This window comes from Labrus mixtus, chromosome 21 (assembly GCF_963584025.1).
Source record: "Labrus mixtus chromosome 21, fLabMix1.1, whole genome shotgun sequence".
Lineage (NCBI taxonomy): Eukaryota > Metazoa > Chordata > Actinopteri > Labriformes > Labridae > Labrus > Labrus mixtus.
In genome coordinates, this window is record NC_083632.1 from 8,712,651 (window position 1) to 8,731,936 (window position 19,286).

General features: G+C 40.9%; 1 protein-coding gene and 1 long non-coding RNA gene across 5 annotated transcripts in view; both read right to left on the minus strand.

Moving 5' to 3' along the window:
* Positions 1–19,085, minus strand: part of pax2b (paired box 2b) — a 31,993-nt gene extending 12,908 nt beyond the window's left edge. Inside the window, exons 1-7 of one of the 4 annotated variants that reach the window (XM_061027716.1) lie at positions 18,517–19,085; positions 16,711–16,918; positions 15,984–16,181; positions 12,172–12,251; positions 11,481–11,600; positions 3,353–3,528; positions 440–554 (exon numbers count right to left, since the gene is read on the minus strand). In XM_061027716.1, coding sequence (XP_060883699.1) covers positions 440–554; positions 3,353–3,528; positions 11,481–11,600; positions 12,172–12,251; positions 15,984–16,181; positions 16,711–16,918; positions 18,517–18,559 — 940 coding nt within the window. In that variant the 5' untranslated portion in view covers positions 18,560–19,085. Of the gene's footprint in view, positions 1–439; positions 555–3,352; positions 3,529–11,480; positions 11,601–12,171; positions 12,252–15,983; positions 16,182–16,710; positions 16,931–18,516 lie in introns of all 4 variants that reach the window. The other 3 variants (XM_061027719.1, XM_061027718.1, XM_061027720.1) reach the window with 3 other exon arrangements.
* On the minus strand, positions 4,769–11,474 carry LOC132955075 (uncharacterized). Its single transcript, XR_009665879.1, has 2 exons — positions 6,005–11,474; positions 4,769–5,966 (listed from the first exon to the last, which is right to left on the minus strand). It is a non-coding gene; the product is annotated as an uncharacterized LOC132955075 (long non-coding RNA).
* Positions 19,086–19,286: the final 201 nt, after the last annotated feature.

Sequence of the window (19,286 nt, forward strand, 5' to 3'; positions counted from 1 at the left end):
CGACAAGCAGTCCGTCCTGCATGGTGGCCCTTTTTTTTTTTTTTTTCATGAGACCTTGCTCTGATACACAGTCATAGTTCTGATGTGCTGACACCCAAAGGTCCTTGTCCAGCGGTGACTGAACAGCCCCTCCACCCCCATCACACCCCACAATCTCTCTTACCGCCCTGCTAACTCAGCAAAAACCAGACTGAGGACAGCTGCTAAGCTTTTATCGCATCATCGTACCACCTTTTCAGCTCAGAGTGAAATGGTATTAAAAAAGTCTTCACACTTAACTTTTTGGTTTGCTTTTATTTTCACACATTTCATAATTTTTCTTTTTTTTAATGTCAATTGCACAAGCATGGTTTTTCTTTTACAGTGTTGGAAAAAAAAACCCTCAGCTGAAGCTGTGGCTCGGCAGCATAAAGGCGGACTGAGCGGCACTTGATCTTACCTACAGGGTAGCTTTGCGACACGCTGGGGCCCAGGTCTGGGTTGGCGCTAGAGGATAAACTGGGCTTGACTTCGTCCAGGCTGGAATTCAGGCCAGGGAGCGCGTACTCATTAGCCTGGGAAAAGGACAGTTGAATCATTACACAACCAAACAATACCTAGATGGAAATCCTCCCTTCTCCTCCTCCATTAAGCGCTCCACACAGGCCTGCGCGAGTATAAATTTGTATGAGAGCATTGTGTGTGTGTATGTGTGTGCGTGCGTGCGTGTGTTCAAGCTGCAGGGTGGCAGTTCAAGCATATCATGAATGTATTTTGGTATTGTCTGAGAGGAAGTGGGATTTTGAGATGAGTGAAAAGCCAAGGCGTCAGCTGGCCCTTTGTGCTTGACTGCAGTGCTACCCCTGATCAGCCAAGGGAGAAAGCAGTTCTGCTTTGTTAGCGGCACACCATGTGGCCTGTTTGAGGGACACCATTCACCTTTTTTTTTTTTCTTTTTTTTAATATAGAGTCTAAACCACCTTTAAATTTCATTACATCTCATCCCTGAATAGAATCATTTGTACAACTCGAACTTTTTGTCACCATTTAACTGTTTGAGCTTTTCACGTATTGTTTGCGTTTAGGTGTTCACCTGTATCATAAAAATACTTATTTTTTAAGTAAATGTGCTCACGTCTGAAATTTCGTCCCACCAAACTATGTAGGTTAACTAAATCTGTGCAGTCTGATTCTTTAAATAAAAAAAAATACAAAAAAGTAATTTTAGAGTAAAACCTCTCGACCACACGGTTTGTTATTGTATGCACCTCTCTCCAATATTAGTGACAAGATGATACCTGAGTTAACAGGGTACCAGTACAAAAGAATACATATATTTGTATATTTTGGTTAATTATTTATTTGAAGATAAGTCTACTTTTCTTTTATGAACTGCATCCAAACTTCCCAATTGTTTGGTGTTTTCCTAACATAGCTCAAACCTGAATAACTAGGTCAGAAAATGAGAAACTTTTAATCACAAACCAGAAATTACTGATTCAAAAAAAAAGGGCAAAAAATAATGTGAACTGCAACTCGATGCATACTTTCTGAGGTAGAGATGTTTGGTTCCCAGCGATACGCCTGATGTACTTCATTTGGTGCCAAAACATCCCTCCGTAAACAACATCCTACTTACTCAGGATAATCAACAATAATCACTTTATTAGGATTGTTTCTTGAGCAGTTCCAGTAAAAAATGTTCACAGCCAAGTTTGAGGATTAGCCAGAGTAACTGGGACAAACAAACATCAACGCTTTTTTGCTCCACAAAGAAAAAAAAATCCCATTATTAGTAATTTTGGTGAAGTGACCCTTTTTTATTTTTTTTTTAACTCAATCCGAAAATAATCTCTTCCCATCTTTTCTCTCCTCGTCATGTTTCCTTTTGTAAACCCTCTAAAGTCACCCTGGCAGATGTTTGGAGGTTTTCTTTAATGAGATGAGACTTCCGGAGTCTGAGTGTTGACAATGTTTGTCCAAAGCCCAGTGTGAGCCTGAGTGGCTCAGTGGGCCGCGCTCCCACAGGGGGGACGCCTGTGACCCCGCTCTTGTCTGCCACTATCACCGATAAACTCTAATTGTCTGCTACAACTGTTCACTGGCACAATGTCGGATGTTTTCCTCTATTCTATAGGCTGCAGACGCCAAACAGACGTTTTATCATGCAGATAAAGGGCAGAAGGGGGAAAACTGAAAAGATAGGTCTGAAAGGGATGACCAAATGGCTAGCAGAAGTGTGGGAGGGGTGAATCCATTGAGTTTTGCATCTCCAGAATGGGTTTTTAATGCCTCGCTACAGAGCCCAGACACTGGCTAATAGGGCCACATTTTCCAGAGGAAAAAAAAGAGCGTGAGGCGCCCATGAAAGGGAAAGTGCTGTGATTAATATTGCATTAAATTAAACCTGATTTTTCTAGACTGTTTCTGGCCTCGTTTTTTTTCCCTTTCTTGCCCCCTTTTTTAGTCCAACCCTGTTCCCCCTCTGCCTTTTAATACTCTCCCTGACGCTCTTTGTGATTGCAAGTCATTTCCAATTCGTTTTGGTATTGATCTTCCAGTAGAAATCAGTTTTGTAATTAGCTGCAAATTAGGCCCTCTTCTGGAGGTGAGGCCTGTCCCACTGATTTATCACCTGCGTAATTCTCCCCGATTGGAAAGAAATTAAAATGAACTCAATTAGGCAACTGCTTTTGCTTTATGGGTCCGACTTGTTGTTTGGTGGGAGAAATTAATAGTCTCTTGTTATTTAATAGTATAATGAAAGTAAATAAAGGTTATCCATTGTAATAAACCCAGAGCTTTTAATAAGCGCTGTTTTCTGGCGGTCGTTTTTTTTTTTTTTTTGCATGGGGGTGGCTGTTCCCCAAATGCCTTTTAATTTTTGAAATGAGGATGGATGGCAAGAAAGAAGGAGCAGGAATACACGGTTTCAAACATCCATTCCATGAATACATAAAGATGGCGTCACTCATTAGACGTCAACATGTCACACAGGGTTGGAAAATAACAAAGGCAAGAAGCGGCAGTTGAATAACAGCAAAAATGAAGAAAAATGCAGGTATTGATTAATTTCTTGTTGCCTTACTGTTATTCTCAATTATAGGGGATACAAGGAATGTGTTTTTCATCACAAAATCAATAATGTGTGGGAGTTTTCCTGGTGATCCCTGCAGCATTATACATGCGGGACTGTAATCCAGTGCTTGGCTATCTCAGACGTTTCTTTAATTAGCTTTGGTTTCTGGGTGGTTTGATAATATTTGTGACATACGTTTTTTTTTTTTATGTTTGTTCAGCATCACATGCGCATTTTGAGTGTGTGTGTGTGTGTGTGTATTTAATGAGTGTGGTGAGTTGCTTTCCTACTGACCTGTTCAGGTTTGATGTGCTCCGATGTAGGGAAGACGTCAGGGTACGAGGGGCGTTCAAAGACCCGGTCCAGCGCTTCCAGCTGCTGCTGGGTGAAGGCATCGGCCCTAAGGTGTTTCCGTAAACTCTCCACACTACCCTGAGAATCACTGTGTGGGCCAGAACCATCTGAACCATCTACAAGAAGAGAGAGCAACAATCGAGACACTGACCCCGGGAAGCTGGCCTTTACTTCATGATATGCACTTTATATTCTCCTCATGTTTTTTTTTTCTCCCTCTGTGCCTCCTCTGTGGGGGATCTGAGGAGTACAGGAAGGGATGGAGTGCAGGTTTTTCTGCCTCTTAATGGCTGTAGTGAGCCACTGGCTACATCACACAGGCTTTTCCCTGCACCCCTCTCCCCCCCCATCACAGTAGCAACATCATGATCTGAAAGCCCTCTGGTAATTGATGGATTACCATCACTTGCAAATATATACATGTTGTGGCAAGCATGTATACTAATGAAAGCAGCAGCTAGCCCATTATAGTGCCTTTTTTCATTCAAGCCAGGGGATTTTTTTCCCCCCCAAAACCCTTGCCGAAATCAAAGGCAGTTTTTTTTCTTAAAAGCACAATTTCCCTTTCACAATTCAATTCTGCTTTTATTCCCTGCAAGTGTGTGGTTCCATTTGGAAACAGCGGGCAGAGGACAAGAGGCTGAATAAAATTGTACAGTCTAGTTCAATCACCCAGCTCTCAAAACACAGGGATTTTTCTCCTGACTCCTGACCTGATTACCCCACTGTTGGGAGAAGGATGCCTTCGCTTCTCCTGTTGTCACTTGCGTGTGCTGCTTTACAGACCACCACCCCTTCTTTCCTCCTCCATCAACCCCACCACCCACCCCCACCCACTGCACCTCCACCTCCTCCTGGCTGCAGTGGCTGTGTCTGTAGGTCTCCTCCCTGGATCGCTGAAAGCTTCAGCCCCCTTACAAATCTGTCATTCTAAATTTGCGGCAGATTATGTTCTCCTCTCAGTGGGAGAGCGGTGATATATGATATGCAAGGCCCCTATTGATTGCCTGATCTGGTGGCAAGAGGGAGCTGAAATGAACTTGAAATGAACATCATGCCTCAACTCATTGTGCGTATAATACTCTACTTAATCCCACATTTTTCTCTGCCATGGAATTCAATTGATCAATCATGTCTGTGTGATAGTACCATTTTGGAGGGTTATTGCCATTCTATTCTGCTGCTTGACCTTTTTTCTCAGGCTGAGGCCAGAGGATGAACCCGGCTCTCCTGTGAACGAGCTATAAAACTGTGTGTGTGTGTGTGTGCGTGTGTGTGAGTCTGTGTAACCTGGAATTGGGTTGATGGCTACAAAAATGTCACGCAACAAATTAGTTATGATTCGTAAACCTTATCTTCTGTTTTCACTGCACAAATGAATGCGTGACTTATTTGGAAGTGATAACTGATTTGCCAGATTGTTAACAGTAAAAATTACACGTTGCATAATCAGATCTGAAGGGCATGGGGCAAGCCCTGTCCTCATGTTGCCTTACATGAGTTTGACACAGTGGGGTAAACAGATTCTAAATTTGAGGAAAAAGTGTGCACCAGGTAATGGATTGGTGCATCACTATGATATACCTAATAATAATACCAAGGTATTATTAATATTACCAAAGTATTGTTATTATGATTTTAATCCAGATCATCAAACTCTTGATATAATCACTAAATTAAATCTCACATCTTCACACTTTACAACAGTTCTTCTCTTTACAGTGAAATCTATAGAACTCCACATTTTGAGTCAAATGAACAAAATGTTAAATTCCATCATTTTATCTTAAAAAACCTTTATCATCTTTTTCTGTCTGAAATAGTGAGTTGCAAAAAGCATAGTTTTCCCATGACAGTGACTTGTTTTATGTTTCAAACATTTGAATATAGATATATTTGCTCGATGAAGTTTCTGTGTTCATTATTATTTACACACATTTTACCTTAATTTAGTCATGATATTTGGTACGGTTTTAACGTAATTTCTTGACATATTTAGACAGAAAGTTCTAATTTAAGCATGAACACTTTAAAAATATATATTTATTAAATCGACGCACAGTTTAAAGGAATCATTTGTAATTTCAGGGAAAAGTCAGATGCTGCTTGGCGGTTCATAGCCATTAAACTGTGAAAGAGTCAAACAGCTGGCTTGGTTTTCTCCAATGCCTAGATCTCTTAACCGTACTTACACTTCATATCTTGTTTAATTCGTGCAAAATTCAAAATATAAAGTAGTCGCAGTGCCCCATTCCAACCTGCTTCCAACTAATGCTAAACATAGCTTACAGGACTCTAGCTTCATATTTAGGTGAATTGGTTTAACATGTTCACTCAACACATGAAAACAATACAACAGCTCTTAACTTTTCATCAAATTCAGGTAAATATTTAGCATTGTTCTGCTCAGCCTCAGTAAAAGGCCCTCAGCTCCCATAGCTGCTTCATGTCACTTTATCAAACTCAATTGTTCTCTTTGCTACCAGCGCAAATAGAGTCATTAATTACTATCCATCAGCCGGCCTGAGCCACCAAACCTGATCAATACCCCCCCCTGCACACACACACACACACAGACACACACACACACACACACACACACACACACACACACCATATTTGTCATTCAACCACTGAGGAATACACTTCCCACACACAAGACAAACCATCCTGGGTCAACCTACACACTCTTCCTCCCACTCAGGCTGAGGACAGACCCATCTGCCCTCCCAAATACCGATCCCCACCAGACAAGTCAGCAACGATGAAGACGATTCTGGCGACATATTGAATATCTGTGTCGCTTTCTTGTATGCCCATCAGGGCTATGCAAACATAACCATTTATTTGATAGCAAAGTATATCATAAAACTCCTAATAAACTGCCCCAAACAGCATTTTTTTTTCTCGTCTTAGTTGGTGTCTTTCAACAACAATAGTTCCCTAATCCCCCACCCTTTGTGGTTGTTACTGTAACCGTGTCAACAAAGATCTCTTTACTTTGATAAAGCAGTCATTTTAATCCAAACAGACCTCATCTTTCCATAGATCTGTTTTGTGCAAGAACTTATCACACCTAACTCAACAAGTGAAAAATACTGAAAACAAATATATTTTCTGTCATGTCAACTTAGGGAGGTTTACCAAACGTTTTCCTTTCAGTAACTGATCAATTTCAAACAATTATTTACCCTAAAAGTTTTCAGGTCGGGCCTGAAAGCTCTTCTCATCACTACAAGAAGTCACTTCCAATATTTGGACATCTCCAAATGTGCCCATTATTCTAATGTTTGACCACAGTGGCTTTGTTGGTGCATTACACGCTTGTCCCGCTCTGTGGTCGTTTATTGATCATCGGATTGTAGTTGAGTGTATTCATCTTGACATCGCTCTGTATTAACACTCCAGTAACGAGGGAGCAGCCTCCATCAGATCAGATAACCAGCTCTATAAAGCAGACTCCTCTCTGCGGGTTCGGCACCCAGAGGTCAAGACCCCTAGCAGGAGGCTTTAGACAACGTAACTCAGGGGAGTTGGGAGTGAGTCTGAGTGACTGCCCGCCAAACAACAACAGAACAATTACCACAAATGAAGTGCAGATTGAGCGGTCTGGGTATCTTTTCTGAAAGTCCTCTAGAGGAGAGAGAATGATTTTAAATAAAAGTCGAAGTTATCACACAATAAAAAGAGACTTACTGAGTTTTTTTTTGTTCGAGGAAAGAGGAGGTGAGCTGGCACCTTGAGGTCATGAAAGCCCCCCCTCTAAAGACTGAGCCTCAAACCCCCCCCCCCCCCCCCAAATCCCTCAGTTGGCTCCACGTTTAAATAACATGTCAACATACATACTCGCTCATTCCCTCAACACATTGTGATGTATTTCACAATAATACACCTTCATAACTTCCCTCCTAATTCAATTCCTGCTTAATGAAATGAAATGAAAACAAATTGGATGAACTCAGCCTCATTGTGGTTTGTCTAATTGAGTGTTTGGATTATGTTAACATAAATGAAATACTGAATTTGTTTGATACACGCCTCAACAGATCTTTGATCGTTGTGGGAAGAGATTAGATTGAAGATTAATGAGAAAATGGTTGAAAATCAGTTATTCAAAATTGCCAAATATTTCGTTTTTGCAGCTTTTTGAAAGTGGAATTCTGATTCTTTACTCACTATCATGTGATCGTTTTGAAATGTCTTTAAAGAGCAAACGCTGTCTATCAAACAGCATAAGAAAATTAGGAGACATTTTGCTTTTTTTTTTGCTTTTTTAAACATTGCTTACTTTGATTTTCTTGAGCTCTTAAAGGCTTTATTAATCACATTTTTGCACTGGAGGTGCTGACACTCTGCAGTGCTCATAGTTCCTTTGTTGATTCTTCCTCTCCCCCAAAACAGATGCTGATACACAGAGCAGGGTGTGACGGCGGCCCGCTCTATCACTCATCTCCATCCACACACATCGGGCTCAGTCCTCACGACGCTCAGAGAGAAGAAATAATTAATTCAAAAGCCACTGAAGCACAGAATCACATCCATTCTGACTGCCACTGGCTATTGTTGTTGGGCTTTTTTTTTTTTTTTTAAATATATGATGATCATCTTATCATGAAATTTCTCTCTCGATGATTCTCTCATAAATAAAGAAGAAAGCGGCACAAAGTGAGAAAAGAGATCAGAATGGGTCAAATTAAAAGTCGTCTACAGGTTTGATTGTGCAATCTGGAGGTTTGCTTTGAAAAGACGTGTGTTAGGACTTTGAAAGACCGGACACACTTCATGGACATGCTCTCAAAAACAAAAAAAAAAACTTCTAGATGTCTGCTCAGGGTTAATTCAGCCCAAGCGAACACTAACTCATAACAAGATGGTGAACAAAACAGCCATAAGAGCAGATTTGTACTTAAACATACGTACTGTATGAAAGCTTCACATTTCACCCTGAGAGGAGCAGCTTCTCCTTTTGTTTTTTTCTACGGTGTCAGAAGCAGTGGGGGGATGGAGGAGTCGTGGATGTTAATCTGTGAGGTAATAGCTTTTCTCTGCAGAATTGCAAATTCTAATATATGTCACTTTGCGGACAGCCGTGGTCACCATCTCCAGAGGTCTCTCCCTCTTTCTATCCACCTCCCCCCCCCCCCCCTGCTCTGTATGTCCGCAACAATGGCTGCCAAGTGTAACATGCTACTTTTAATTTGCAATAACACGTGACAATAGTAGATTAATGGCTCTTATGACACCTGTGTCCCTGAAGCTCTTCTTGCCGAGACCCAGTGTACATAACGTGTGTCACACTACATTATCTCTACATCCCTGCTGTAATGGGGGGAGCTTTTTTTTTTAAGGGCACTGCTGACTTGGAAACTTAGAAGCTTGTCTGGCTGCCTGGCAGAGAGCCACACAATTCCTGCCTAAAACAAATACTCCTCGCTACACAACCAATTCATTTCACCAGGGGTTTGTGTTGCACACACAGCGCTCTCTCACCTCACCTCCACTCCTCTCCTCCAACCCTTTCCCCCCTTTTTCGTCATGTTTTCAACCCTTGATAATGACTGTGCCATAATCATCGCGAGGCTTACCAAGTTAAATAGGGCTCAGGCAAACTGTGCTGTGAGGAAATGTAATCCAAACATTAACTGGTTATAGACTACTGCCTACTGAGGGAAGCAGAATAAGTATGAAGAGCCAACAAGGCAACACAAGGAACACAGACTTTTTTTCTGGGAATAAAAGGCCTTTAACCACAAAATGGCCACATCTCAATAGAATCCAAAACATGTTTCATCTTTAATTTCAGAGACCGTGAGTTTTCATTGACATCTTATGTCTACCTTTCTTGATAAAGATCTGTTTCTTGTTTGTGTTGCAATTGATCATTTTCTAACACATAGAAAGAACTGCCATTATTTCTTATTTTCTTTTGTGTATATGTTATCAGATCAGAATTTATGGAGGCAAAGCATGGCCATTTCGGACATATGGTATAGTATGTATTATGAATGGTGATGATTACCTTTATATAATACCCGCCCAAATAATATTTCATGGTTAAATCGCCACTTGAGCTCAGGTCTAATTTCATGATAAAACTACACACACTTGTTTCCCAATTTTCACCAATATGGTTGTAAAATCTGCATACATTTCCCATAATCTCTCCATGTGATCACAAACAGTATGAACACATATTGCCAAATAAATCTGAAAATGCATTGAACGTTGGCTTTGAAAAACAAGCCATGAAAATGTTCCAAAATCACAAGTTCTCTATGTGAAACACATGTTTCAAATGTAAAAAGACACACGTTCCACATAATTCACATGTGATTTGATGGTTTTTTAAAAAAAGTAATGTATTTTTTTTAATAAAGAATATGAGAAATATTTCTGAAATAACAGCTGTGGGCGAGGACACGTCAGCTGAGCAGTTACAAAACCTTGAAATTCTGTTGTTTTTTGTTGCCTTTCGTTTTTTTTGGGGGGGGGGGGGGGGTAAGGTACACTTTAAGAGGAGACAGCAACAGGACAATATTGTCTACAGGGCAACAAAGTATGTAATATACTATTCTTACAAACCGTGGCTCGAGGCAGGACATTGCTTTTGCAACTGATGTGTGTGCAGCCAAGGCCTGGGGTTTATGTTTTGGAAAGATAAAGTATCCCTGACCCTGTGCTTCCAGGTAGGCACCAGCTGGCTGTAGAGAGAGTATATAAGAACCACAGCTCCCTCCGTCACCCTCAGTGCAAGTCCTACCCTTACACACACACATGCACACACACACACGCACGCACGCACATTTCTTCTCTTTCATCGTAATAGTGGCCGAGCACCTAAATCACAGAAATGGCAGCACATCAGGGGAATCATTTGAGACTGAATAGCCGTAGAAACATGGCGCTGTCACCTGAAAGACCTCCACAAAACAGGCCAGCTCTCCCTCTCTCACACACACACCTTACTCCTCTCCATGCCCTTTAATACCTCTTTGCCCTTCAGTAGCAATCTGCATAGAAATGTGTGCATTCTATCATTCAGTGACTAGACATTACACCCCGGCTAATATGAGAGGTCCTAGAACGACTGGAAATGAACCCTCGAAAAAAACACCAGACGTTTGCATTATGCCTCCGCGATTGCATCTCTTACAGGGAAAGACTTGATTATGTCATTTGCCATGTCCACGTCATGCTGGTTTTTATATCTCTGCCAGGAAATCTACCTCTGACAGGTCATTAGTCATCCCCCCCTCCCCTGCACGCACATAAAAACATCAATTCCACTCAATATCCCCGCAAACCCCAGCGCTTCTCCACAGAAAAAAAAAACGCCAGAACAAAGAAGACGCTATGTAAACCACCGCCGTGCTCTGATTAGCTCTCATTCCAGAACACTGCAGAAATAAGGCACTCATTCCCCCACCCTGTTTGAGATAACTGCCCCCTTTTCAGCAGCCACATCATCCCTCCATACACGCACATGCTTTCGGAACATGAGTGCATCTGTTTAGCTATTCTCATCAGCTACTTATGTGGTGACATTAAGGAAGCGTATTGCTTACAGAACCAATAATCTATATCGCCTCAGGCCCCCTTATATCCACTACTTCAGCAGCAGGAGTGCAGCCACTTTTGTTAAAGGAGAAAAAAAACAGCCCTCCACAGAGCTATAGTGGCTTTCTTGACTGACCCGGGTGGTTGGCTACATCATCTTGACATGTAATTATCTAAAGCCCTTTAATCACTTCCATAAAGATTAATTGCAGGAGACAACAGCGGAGGTCGTGTCTTCAAATCAAAAGCCTCCTTGGCAGATTGACACAGCGGTGTAACAGAGTTCAGACTTAGGTGTTTTATAAGGGTCATCTACTGGAACTGAGGCAGCTTTAAATGCTGTAATTGCAAGTTCAGCAAAGTGGGTTTTATAGCATAAAGCTGCAAAGAATTCTATTTAGTTTTTTAGCTTTTGGAGGATTTTAGACATTTGCTTTGTGCTAATCCTGAGCTGGGTTGATGTGGTCCTTTTTTTTTTTTAACTCTCCTTAAGACAGAGAAACTCTCTTACCTTCATCTCTTTTCCTCTTTTCTCCATTCGATCGAGGAATTCCCAGAATCCCATTGATGGAGTAGGATCCTGCAGGGTCGTTGGAGGCGCTGGTTACAGGCGGAGAGGCTGTGCTTGGTACTGGGAAAAAGACGGAAAATAATTTGGCCAATACCCTTTATGTCCAATGAAACGAGCGATGCTATTCACAATTTTAATCACAATATGGCATTATCAATTATTTGGGCAACAACACTGTATTTGTTGTAACCATAAAGTCTACGATAATGCGACTGATTCGATGACGACACTTCGGATCGATATGAGACAATATCATCAGCCCATTTATTACCATCAATTAAACACAAATCACTGCACAAAAATCAGTTGAAATATGATTTTATATTTGATCTTTACTGAAATCTTACCAACATAAAGGAAAAAATATCTTTATAATATAGTAAAAGTGCTTCAATAAAAGTTGATTAATATATCAGTTGGCTGATATTTCGCCTTAGAGCTATGATTGTTAAGTTCTATATGTTGATAAAATAAGATATTGTCGACAGGAGATATCAGTCGGTGTATCCATGTTTGTATCAATGACAATAAATCATTGATCATTGAATTGCTAAATATTTTTACACACAGTAAGTACATGCATGTGCAGCCTGTGCCGGTGTTTCCATGAAGTTGTAAGCTGCTGTGTTACCTATAGTATGGCCAGGCGTCGACAGGGACGACCCATCAGGCGATGGATGGAAAGGCTGCTGGACCTTTGTTCGGATGATCCTGAGGAACAAAAGAAAAAGACACACGTCAGTGCGGCTTCTCTCTTCCGTGATCCCCAAACTTCCTCTAACACCAGCTTATAGTTCCCTACAACTACGGAGATATTGTGCGATTAAGATATCAAACCGCAGCTCACACACGAGTAGGGTTCTTGGTTATGCCTTAAAGGTGAGGAGTGGCGAAAAGTCTTCATTGCACTTTTGGTCTGAGTGATCTTGCAAACAAAGCATGAAATCACATCAATTCACCTCAATGATCAGCTTCACTGACTCTACCTGGCCCACACTAATCAGCTCTCCCTCTCTTTCCCTCTCCCTCACAGTGGAGGGGGGGGGTTTGACTGGGAGCAGCCCTATAGTAGCCCTTTGCTTCCCAGATCAAACATCTCTGTAGGAACCGAGCGGCCCCCTGCATGTGCCAATGCGGATGAGGTTGTATTGATCGGGGCTTGGGGAGAAAAAGTTGGGGATTAGTCACACGGGCAAACAGATGCAAATAGAAAGCTATAAATTATATGTGACAGGAAAGCAATAGTTCCTTATTGCCTTGCACAAGCTTACGCCAGCATTAGATTCCTTTAATCTGAATGGCACTTGGGGAGAAAGGGAGCTGTCACAATAATTTGTAAACTTTAAAACTATTCATCATGTGTGCCATGAGAGCCGTTTATAAAGAGGTCAGGTGGGGTCTTTTAAAGCCTTTAGCATTGATTTCATTGCAATATCCCTATATTTTTTTTGCACGTTTATTTCTAAGGATTAAGAAAATATACCTGACTACAAAGATACAGAAAAAAATCTCATTTGTTTTCTATATTGTGCATCAATCCATGCTTTATTTCTTTATGTTGCGTGTTTAATTTCCCTAGATTTAAAAAAATGTACCTGCTTGTAAAAATTCAGCAATGATTAGTAACCGCGCATTGTTTTTTTTTTTTTGTTTTTTTTTTACATACTTAGATCCTGATTTTATCCTTTTAAAAATTAGCATATTCTACTTCTGTAGATAAAAAAAGGTCCACAATCGGATCAAATTGCACATTTACCAAACAAGATTTCTCTTTTCCCCCCCATATGATGCAGAGATTCATCAGATGATGTTGATATCGATGTTGCTGTTGGTTGCCAGAAGGCTACAGAGGAGTAAATCCAACACTGTCACAAATAAAGAAAAACTCCCCTTGGAGGCATGGCCACCTAACAACAAAGCTCTCCACAGAGTGCATATTGATGTTTTAATTTTTTTTCACTTCGCCTCATAACAGTTATTCGACCCCTTGACTTGAGCGTGCTACATAAATTCAAAGACTTTATTTGGTATCCGTGTTCTTGATATTGAATAAGCAATTTGTGAGAATGAATTAATGACCTGGCTGTTGCTGAAAATCCCCCTCAAGAAATATTAAAATTGCTTTCCTTCTGAATCAATAATATCCAGCTCCATTGAGGAGCTTTTTCTTTTTTGTTTGGTTTATGTCTCCCAGCAGGGTAGCGTTACTTGTTGGTTGTGGTGGCCCTGGCTCGTAGTACAACACTATCTCTGTAGCGTTTAATAATGCATGCAGGGGGAAAGGTGTTTAAATGGAGCGTCCTCTTTTGTCAACAGTCCTGAGGTCAGACTGTCTGCCACAGAAACCCACCACTGGCCCCAGTCAGGATCACCCAACTGGAAAAGACTGGCTCCACTGTTCTGCCTTTTTTTTTCTGAATTGTCTTCACTGGGAAAGCCACGTTTGTTGAGTGAAAACTTTTCTTATAAGAATCTTTCAAGGATTTTTTTTTTTTTTTTTACACTTTCTTGAAGTAGCAAAGTCTGCAATTTGACTGAAGTCTAACAATATTTATATAGTTTTTTATTTTTCACGCTGCTCCTTTAGAAATTGAAGCATGAATTGAAATATGAATTGAAATATTAAACCCCGGCTAAATCTAAACAAAGTTGTCTCATTTGTGCGTGTGCTCCATTGTATGCATGCAGCACAGAGCCACACATTCACGCTTCTTCTGCTTTAAAAAAAGGGAGAAAAAAAAAATCAGCATTGAGCCTTAATAGAAACTCTAAGTAGCTCTTATACTGTATTTGACTGATAGAATTACACTTCTTTGTATTCACAATTTAATTTCGCACATAAACAAAGACACATAGGGCGCCCTCCCCCCCACTTCAAATCAAAAGCTTTAATTGGAATTGAAAAAAATAACTTTATAGGGCTCTTTTAATGATATTAATGTACGTTTTGAATTTATCACATACATGTGTCTGAGCCTCCTTAAATGGGGCTTTTTAAGCAGCCACGAAGCATGAAATGAATTTTCTTCAGCCCTTTTTTTCCTCCTCTATTTAAAAGATGTCTTGTGTGGAGCTGTCCGTGCTCTCCCATCAGCTCATTAAAATGTAATGCTGATGCTGGCTCTATGGAACAGTGCCTCTTAACCAAAGTTCATCACCAGGGATCTCTGCTGTGTGTGTGTGTGTGTGTGTGTGTGTGTGTGTGGGGATGGGGGGGTGAGGGGGTTTAGGAGGGGTGGGGTGGTGGTGCCCTGGGTCCTCCTGTAGCTGTCTGTCTATAACTGTAGTGATTTTCTCCATGACTGTCTTTAAGAAAGCTGCTGATTTGGAGCATGGAAAGTTGTAATCACCTTGATAGATGTGGATATTTTACATGATCATTGTCATAAAGCGCTTTTCTTTTAGACAACTCAAGATTTGCAGCAGAATTTGATGTGCTAAACTTGTTTGATATGGATGTTTTCATGGGAATTTTCCATTTATTTGTTTTCTTTGTAGAAAACTAGCAGATTTAAAGCATTGAAGCTGATGCTTGGCTCGATGAATATGGAATTTTAATGTTGTAAAACATTCGCTTTAAGACAAACTGAGGATTCAAAGTAGGAATCGTGATAAAAGTGAAATTTAAATACATATAAGCTAACATATAATCCTTTTATTTAAGAAAACCGCAGATTACAGTTTTATTTGATAACTGACTTGTTAAATGTTTTTTTATAAATATTTGCTATGTAAGTGCTTTATTTAAGAGTTTTTATGCCACAATTAAGGTGACACTGAAAGTGCACTTTTATGCATCACCATGGTATTAATGACAGAAAGATATGTCCTCCAATTGAATGCAAGGATAAATGGGAAGCGCTTATTTATTTGCATCTGTTGCTATTATATTTGTGAAGCAATATTTTTGAAATTAAAGTCAATCTGCGTCCCCTTTATCTAAAAAAAAATCTTAAAATAAAGTCCTGCAGAAAGCTAGTGTGTCTCCCTCTCTCTCCCTCTCTCTCTCTCTCTCTCTCTCTGTCTCTGTGCAGCAGCAGATCCAGCAGCACATTAGATGTGCTAAAGAAAATTGGCCTGCTTTATAGCGCCACGGGATCTGGTCACCGAATATTGATCGGTTTTCATCTCGACAGATTCACTCAGTCCTGGATGTACTGCTGATTGTTGAGGGAGTTCGGTCTGAAAGATTGAATTGCACCTCTGAGACCGCGCGTGCAGGCTTGGAAGGCACCGCGCGCGGGGCAGCAGGAAGTTGGTCAAACGATATTCAGCACATTGCACAGACGCACTGTGATACATGATGGTTAATGTGCTCTTCCTACACTCTGCATTAAACTGGTAACATCCTACATTGTGTTGTTTTTTCCCCTAACTTAATTTCAAAATAAGAAAAAAGACATTCACATTTTTCGAGATGATATGTAGACGTTGGGGTCCTACCTGTTAATAGATGAGACACTGGGCACTGTGTCGTTGTCGCAGATGCCCTCTGCTAGCAGTCTGTCCCTGATCTCCCACGCAAACATGGTGGGGTTTTGTCTCTTGTAGTCTGCGATTTTGTCCACCACCTTTGGCGTGGCCACTTTAGGCTTAGACCCACCGATCACACCTGGTTTGATGCTGCCAGTCTCGTAGTATCTGCAAAAAAAATATCTAATGAGACGATTATAGTTTGAAATATTAACGACCTAATTCAGCCGTCAGACATCCTCCTGACGTCTGGCGGTTAATCTGATTTCAGCGCAATGACCACTTCCATGCGTCACCATTCATGGAGTGAGTTTTTATCTGGGAACTACTTTCTACAAGAAAGTGTGCAGAAGTCAAACTTTCCAACAGAAAACATCACAACTTTTTTTTTTTTTTTTGTGTAACAAGCATCTTCAAACATTCATGGTGTCTGGAAACAAACATGACGTTCCTTAGAAACTCAAAGTGCTGGAAAACGCATCAGATCATGCATAAATGAGTAGACGGCAAAACAAAAATGTCTAAATGTCAGAGAATATTTTAAATCAACACAATATCCTCTTCCACACTTTGACTCAACTTATCTTAACGTAAAACTGACATTTATAAGAACTAAAAAATAATGTTAAGAGATTCAGCTCTGTCCACCAACTCCACCCTACATTTCTGCCTCCCCCTCGCACCCAGCAGAGCCTACCTGGCCTCAGCTGCAGGGCTTGGCCGCAGATCTTTCACCCACCTGCCCAGGATCTTGCTGACGCAGCCGTGGCTCACGCGCAGCTGTCTGGAGATGTCGCAGGGCCGGACCCCCTGGTGGGCCAGCTCCACGATCCGCTGCCTGACCACGTCCGGGAGGGGTCTGCCGTTCACAAACACCCCGCCGAGCTGGTTCACACCTCCGTGCCCTACGTGGGATACAACAGCAGCACACACACAACCGTAACATTACATAAAGTCGTTAACGGTGAGAGCAAGGCGCAGGTGCCTTTTTTTTCCCCTTTTCTTTTTTTTTTTTTTGCATTAAAGTAGAGAGAGTAATGATGGAAAATAAAATGTCATATGATATCACTGAGGGTTCTTACTCATTTCTATGGAGCAGGTTGCTTTAGGCTACATTATTTATTTGAGGAGGCATGCAATGCTGCGTAGCTCACAAATTAGACCTGTTTCGTGCGAGTTAATAAGTAAAATATCTCACTTATATTATCAGCTAGGCGCTTTAATTCCCTGTGTTAAACATGCCATGAATACAACACACTGACCAAATGATAGTGTGATTATATTTCTAGTAATAAATGGAGTAAAAATTATTTGGAAATTTAACCAAAAAAAAAAAGATTCTCACCAATTCACCAAGATTTTTTTTTTTTTTAAATGAAAGCTTGTTATAAACGTTTTCATTTTGTTTGATTAAAAGTACAGACATTTAGCTAAAAAATATGCCTTCCCCTTACATTTAATTCTGCATGCTTGTTGGTAGGTTTTTCCTTATATTTGTATTTAAAAAAGGGCCACATTACTTTTTAAATATAAATTATTAGAATCGTGTTTTGAATTAAAATAAATTACAAGTCTACGTAGGGAACTATAATGCAACATGTAAATATGTTTGTATTAATTTGTAATACTGTTTATATGTAACTGATAGATAAATCCACCCCTCATTGACCCACCATGACCTGCGTCAGAAAGAATAGTAGTAGAAATAATTTCTTAGAAGAATTTATTTGACTCTCCAGCACTAAAAAGTTTCTCACAGTGACAACACAGACCTCATATTTTCTCTTAGCAAATCCACGGCTCGTGTTGAGTATTAAGTTTCCTAATTTACCCTGCACGGTGAATTTTAATAATTGAACATGCTTTGATCACTCATATTACTTATTATCTAGTAAATGAAGAGCTCATCAATTATTACAACACATTACAAGAAAACCACACTGGATGTGGACTTAAAGTGGACTAAGAGACATTGCTGTTATTTGAATAATTTGAATAATACATGTGTTACTAATGTCCTGTCTTATTAGGCCTAAACACACACACACACACACACACACACACACACACACACAGACTGCGCGGGAAATAGGAGCCTGATACAAGTGTAAATTAGAGAGCACCTGCACGCGCATGTTCTTTGTTTACTACAAGTTTTAATTTGTGCTTCACTGCTCTGTTTACAGTAGCATTGCTGCTCTGTATAATATATATTTTTAAATAGTTTTATTTAGAATTCAGATATATAAGCAGACCTCAGAAGGAGTGGGTAATATAATATTTTATATCACATTCAGTCTTGTGTTTTTTTCCATGTTTACCTCCATGTAGGCTAAGTGTAAGTCTATTTTTTATGCACCAAGACGCAGAAACATGGCTAATGTCTCCGCTTCAGGCCTTTTTTTAAATGTAGCCTACATCACAATATGTAATTCTACATTATTTTTCTCCGCATACGTTCACAGGCTGCAGTAGCAGAGGGACCTCGCGTTGTGCTACTTACGGTGCATCGCTGTGAAGGGGTCTGCTTTGCAGTGAATATCCATTGGATAGCAAAGGAAAGACAGATAATCAACTGAAGTCGCCGTTTCGCCTTCCGAACAAGGATGAAAATGTGAAGAAAAAAAAGGTGACTCTACTCGATGGAGGGACTTGTGGTCTGCCCCCTCCAACCCCCGCGTCAACGGCAACTTCTTCCCCAAAAGTTGCCCTTTCTCTTTTTTTTTCTTTAACAGTCCGGTCCGCGCGAGGAGGTCTGGCAGGTGCGCAGCATGACCGAAGGATTGTTTCAGAAAGGCGACTCGGGTTGAGTTTATCGGTGTTTTGTCAAAGCCAGGAGTGTGAGCAGAGGTAAAATCTCACAGCATCTCGTGTCTGTATTTAAAGAAGCGATGTCCAAATGCGCAGGGCCCGATATCTCCTCAGTCCTGATGGCCTGGATTCACAGAAAAACCTGCACACACACACACACGCGCGCACACGTCGGGTTTCTCTCTCGCGCTGGATGCGTCAGGCTGGATCTTTGGGGCTGGGAATGAAGCCTCTCTCAGTGTCGGTGGTTCTAAAAGCTGCAACCCTCCCTTCCCTTCCCCTCCACTCCTCCCCCCCCCCCCCCCCCCCCCCCCCCCTGCCTCCCCCCCTCTCCTCCCCTCTGCAGACCCCCCTTTTGCTTATATGGATGACTTGTCAGACAAAGGCAATAGATGCCAACACTTTGTGATTCGCCAACGCAAAACAGAAAAAAAAACCTGGGGTCCAAATGAGGAGGTCTGT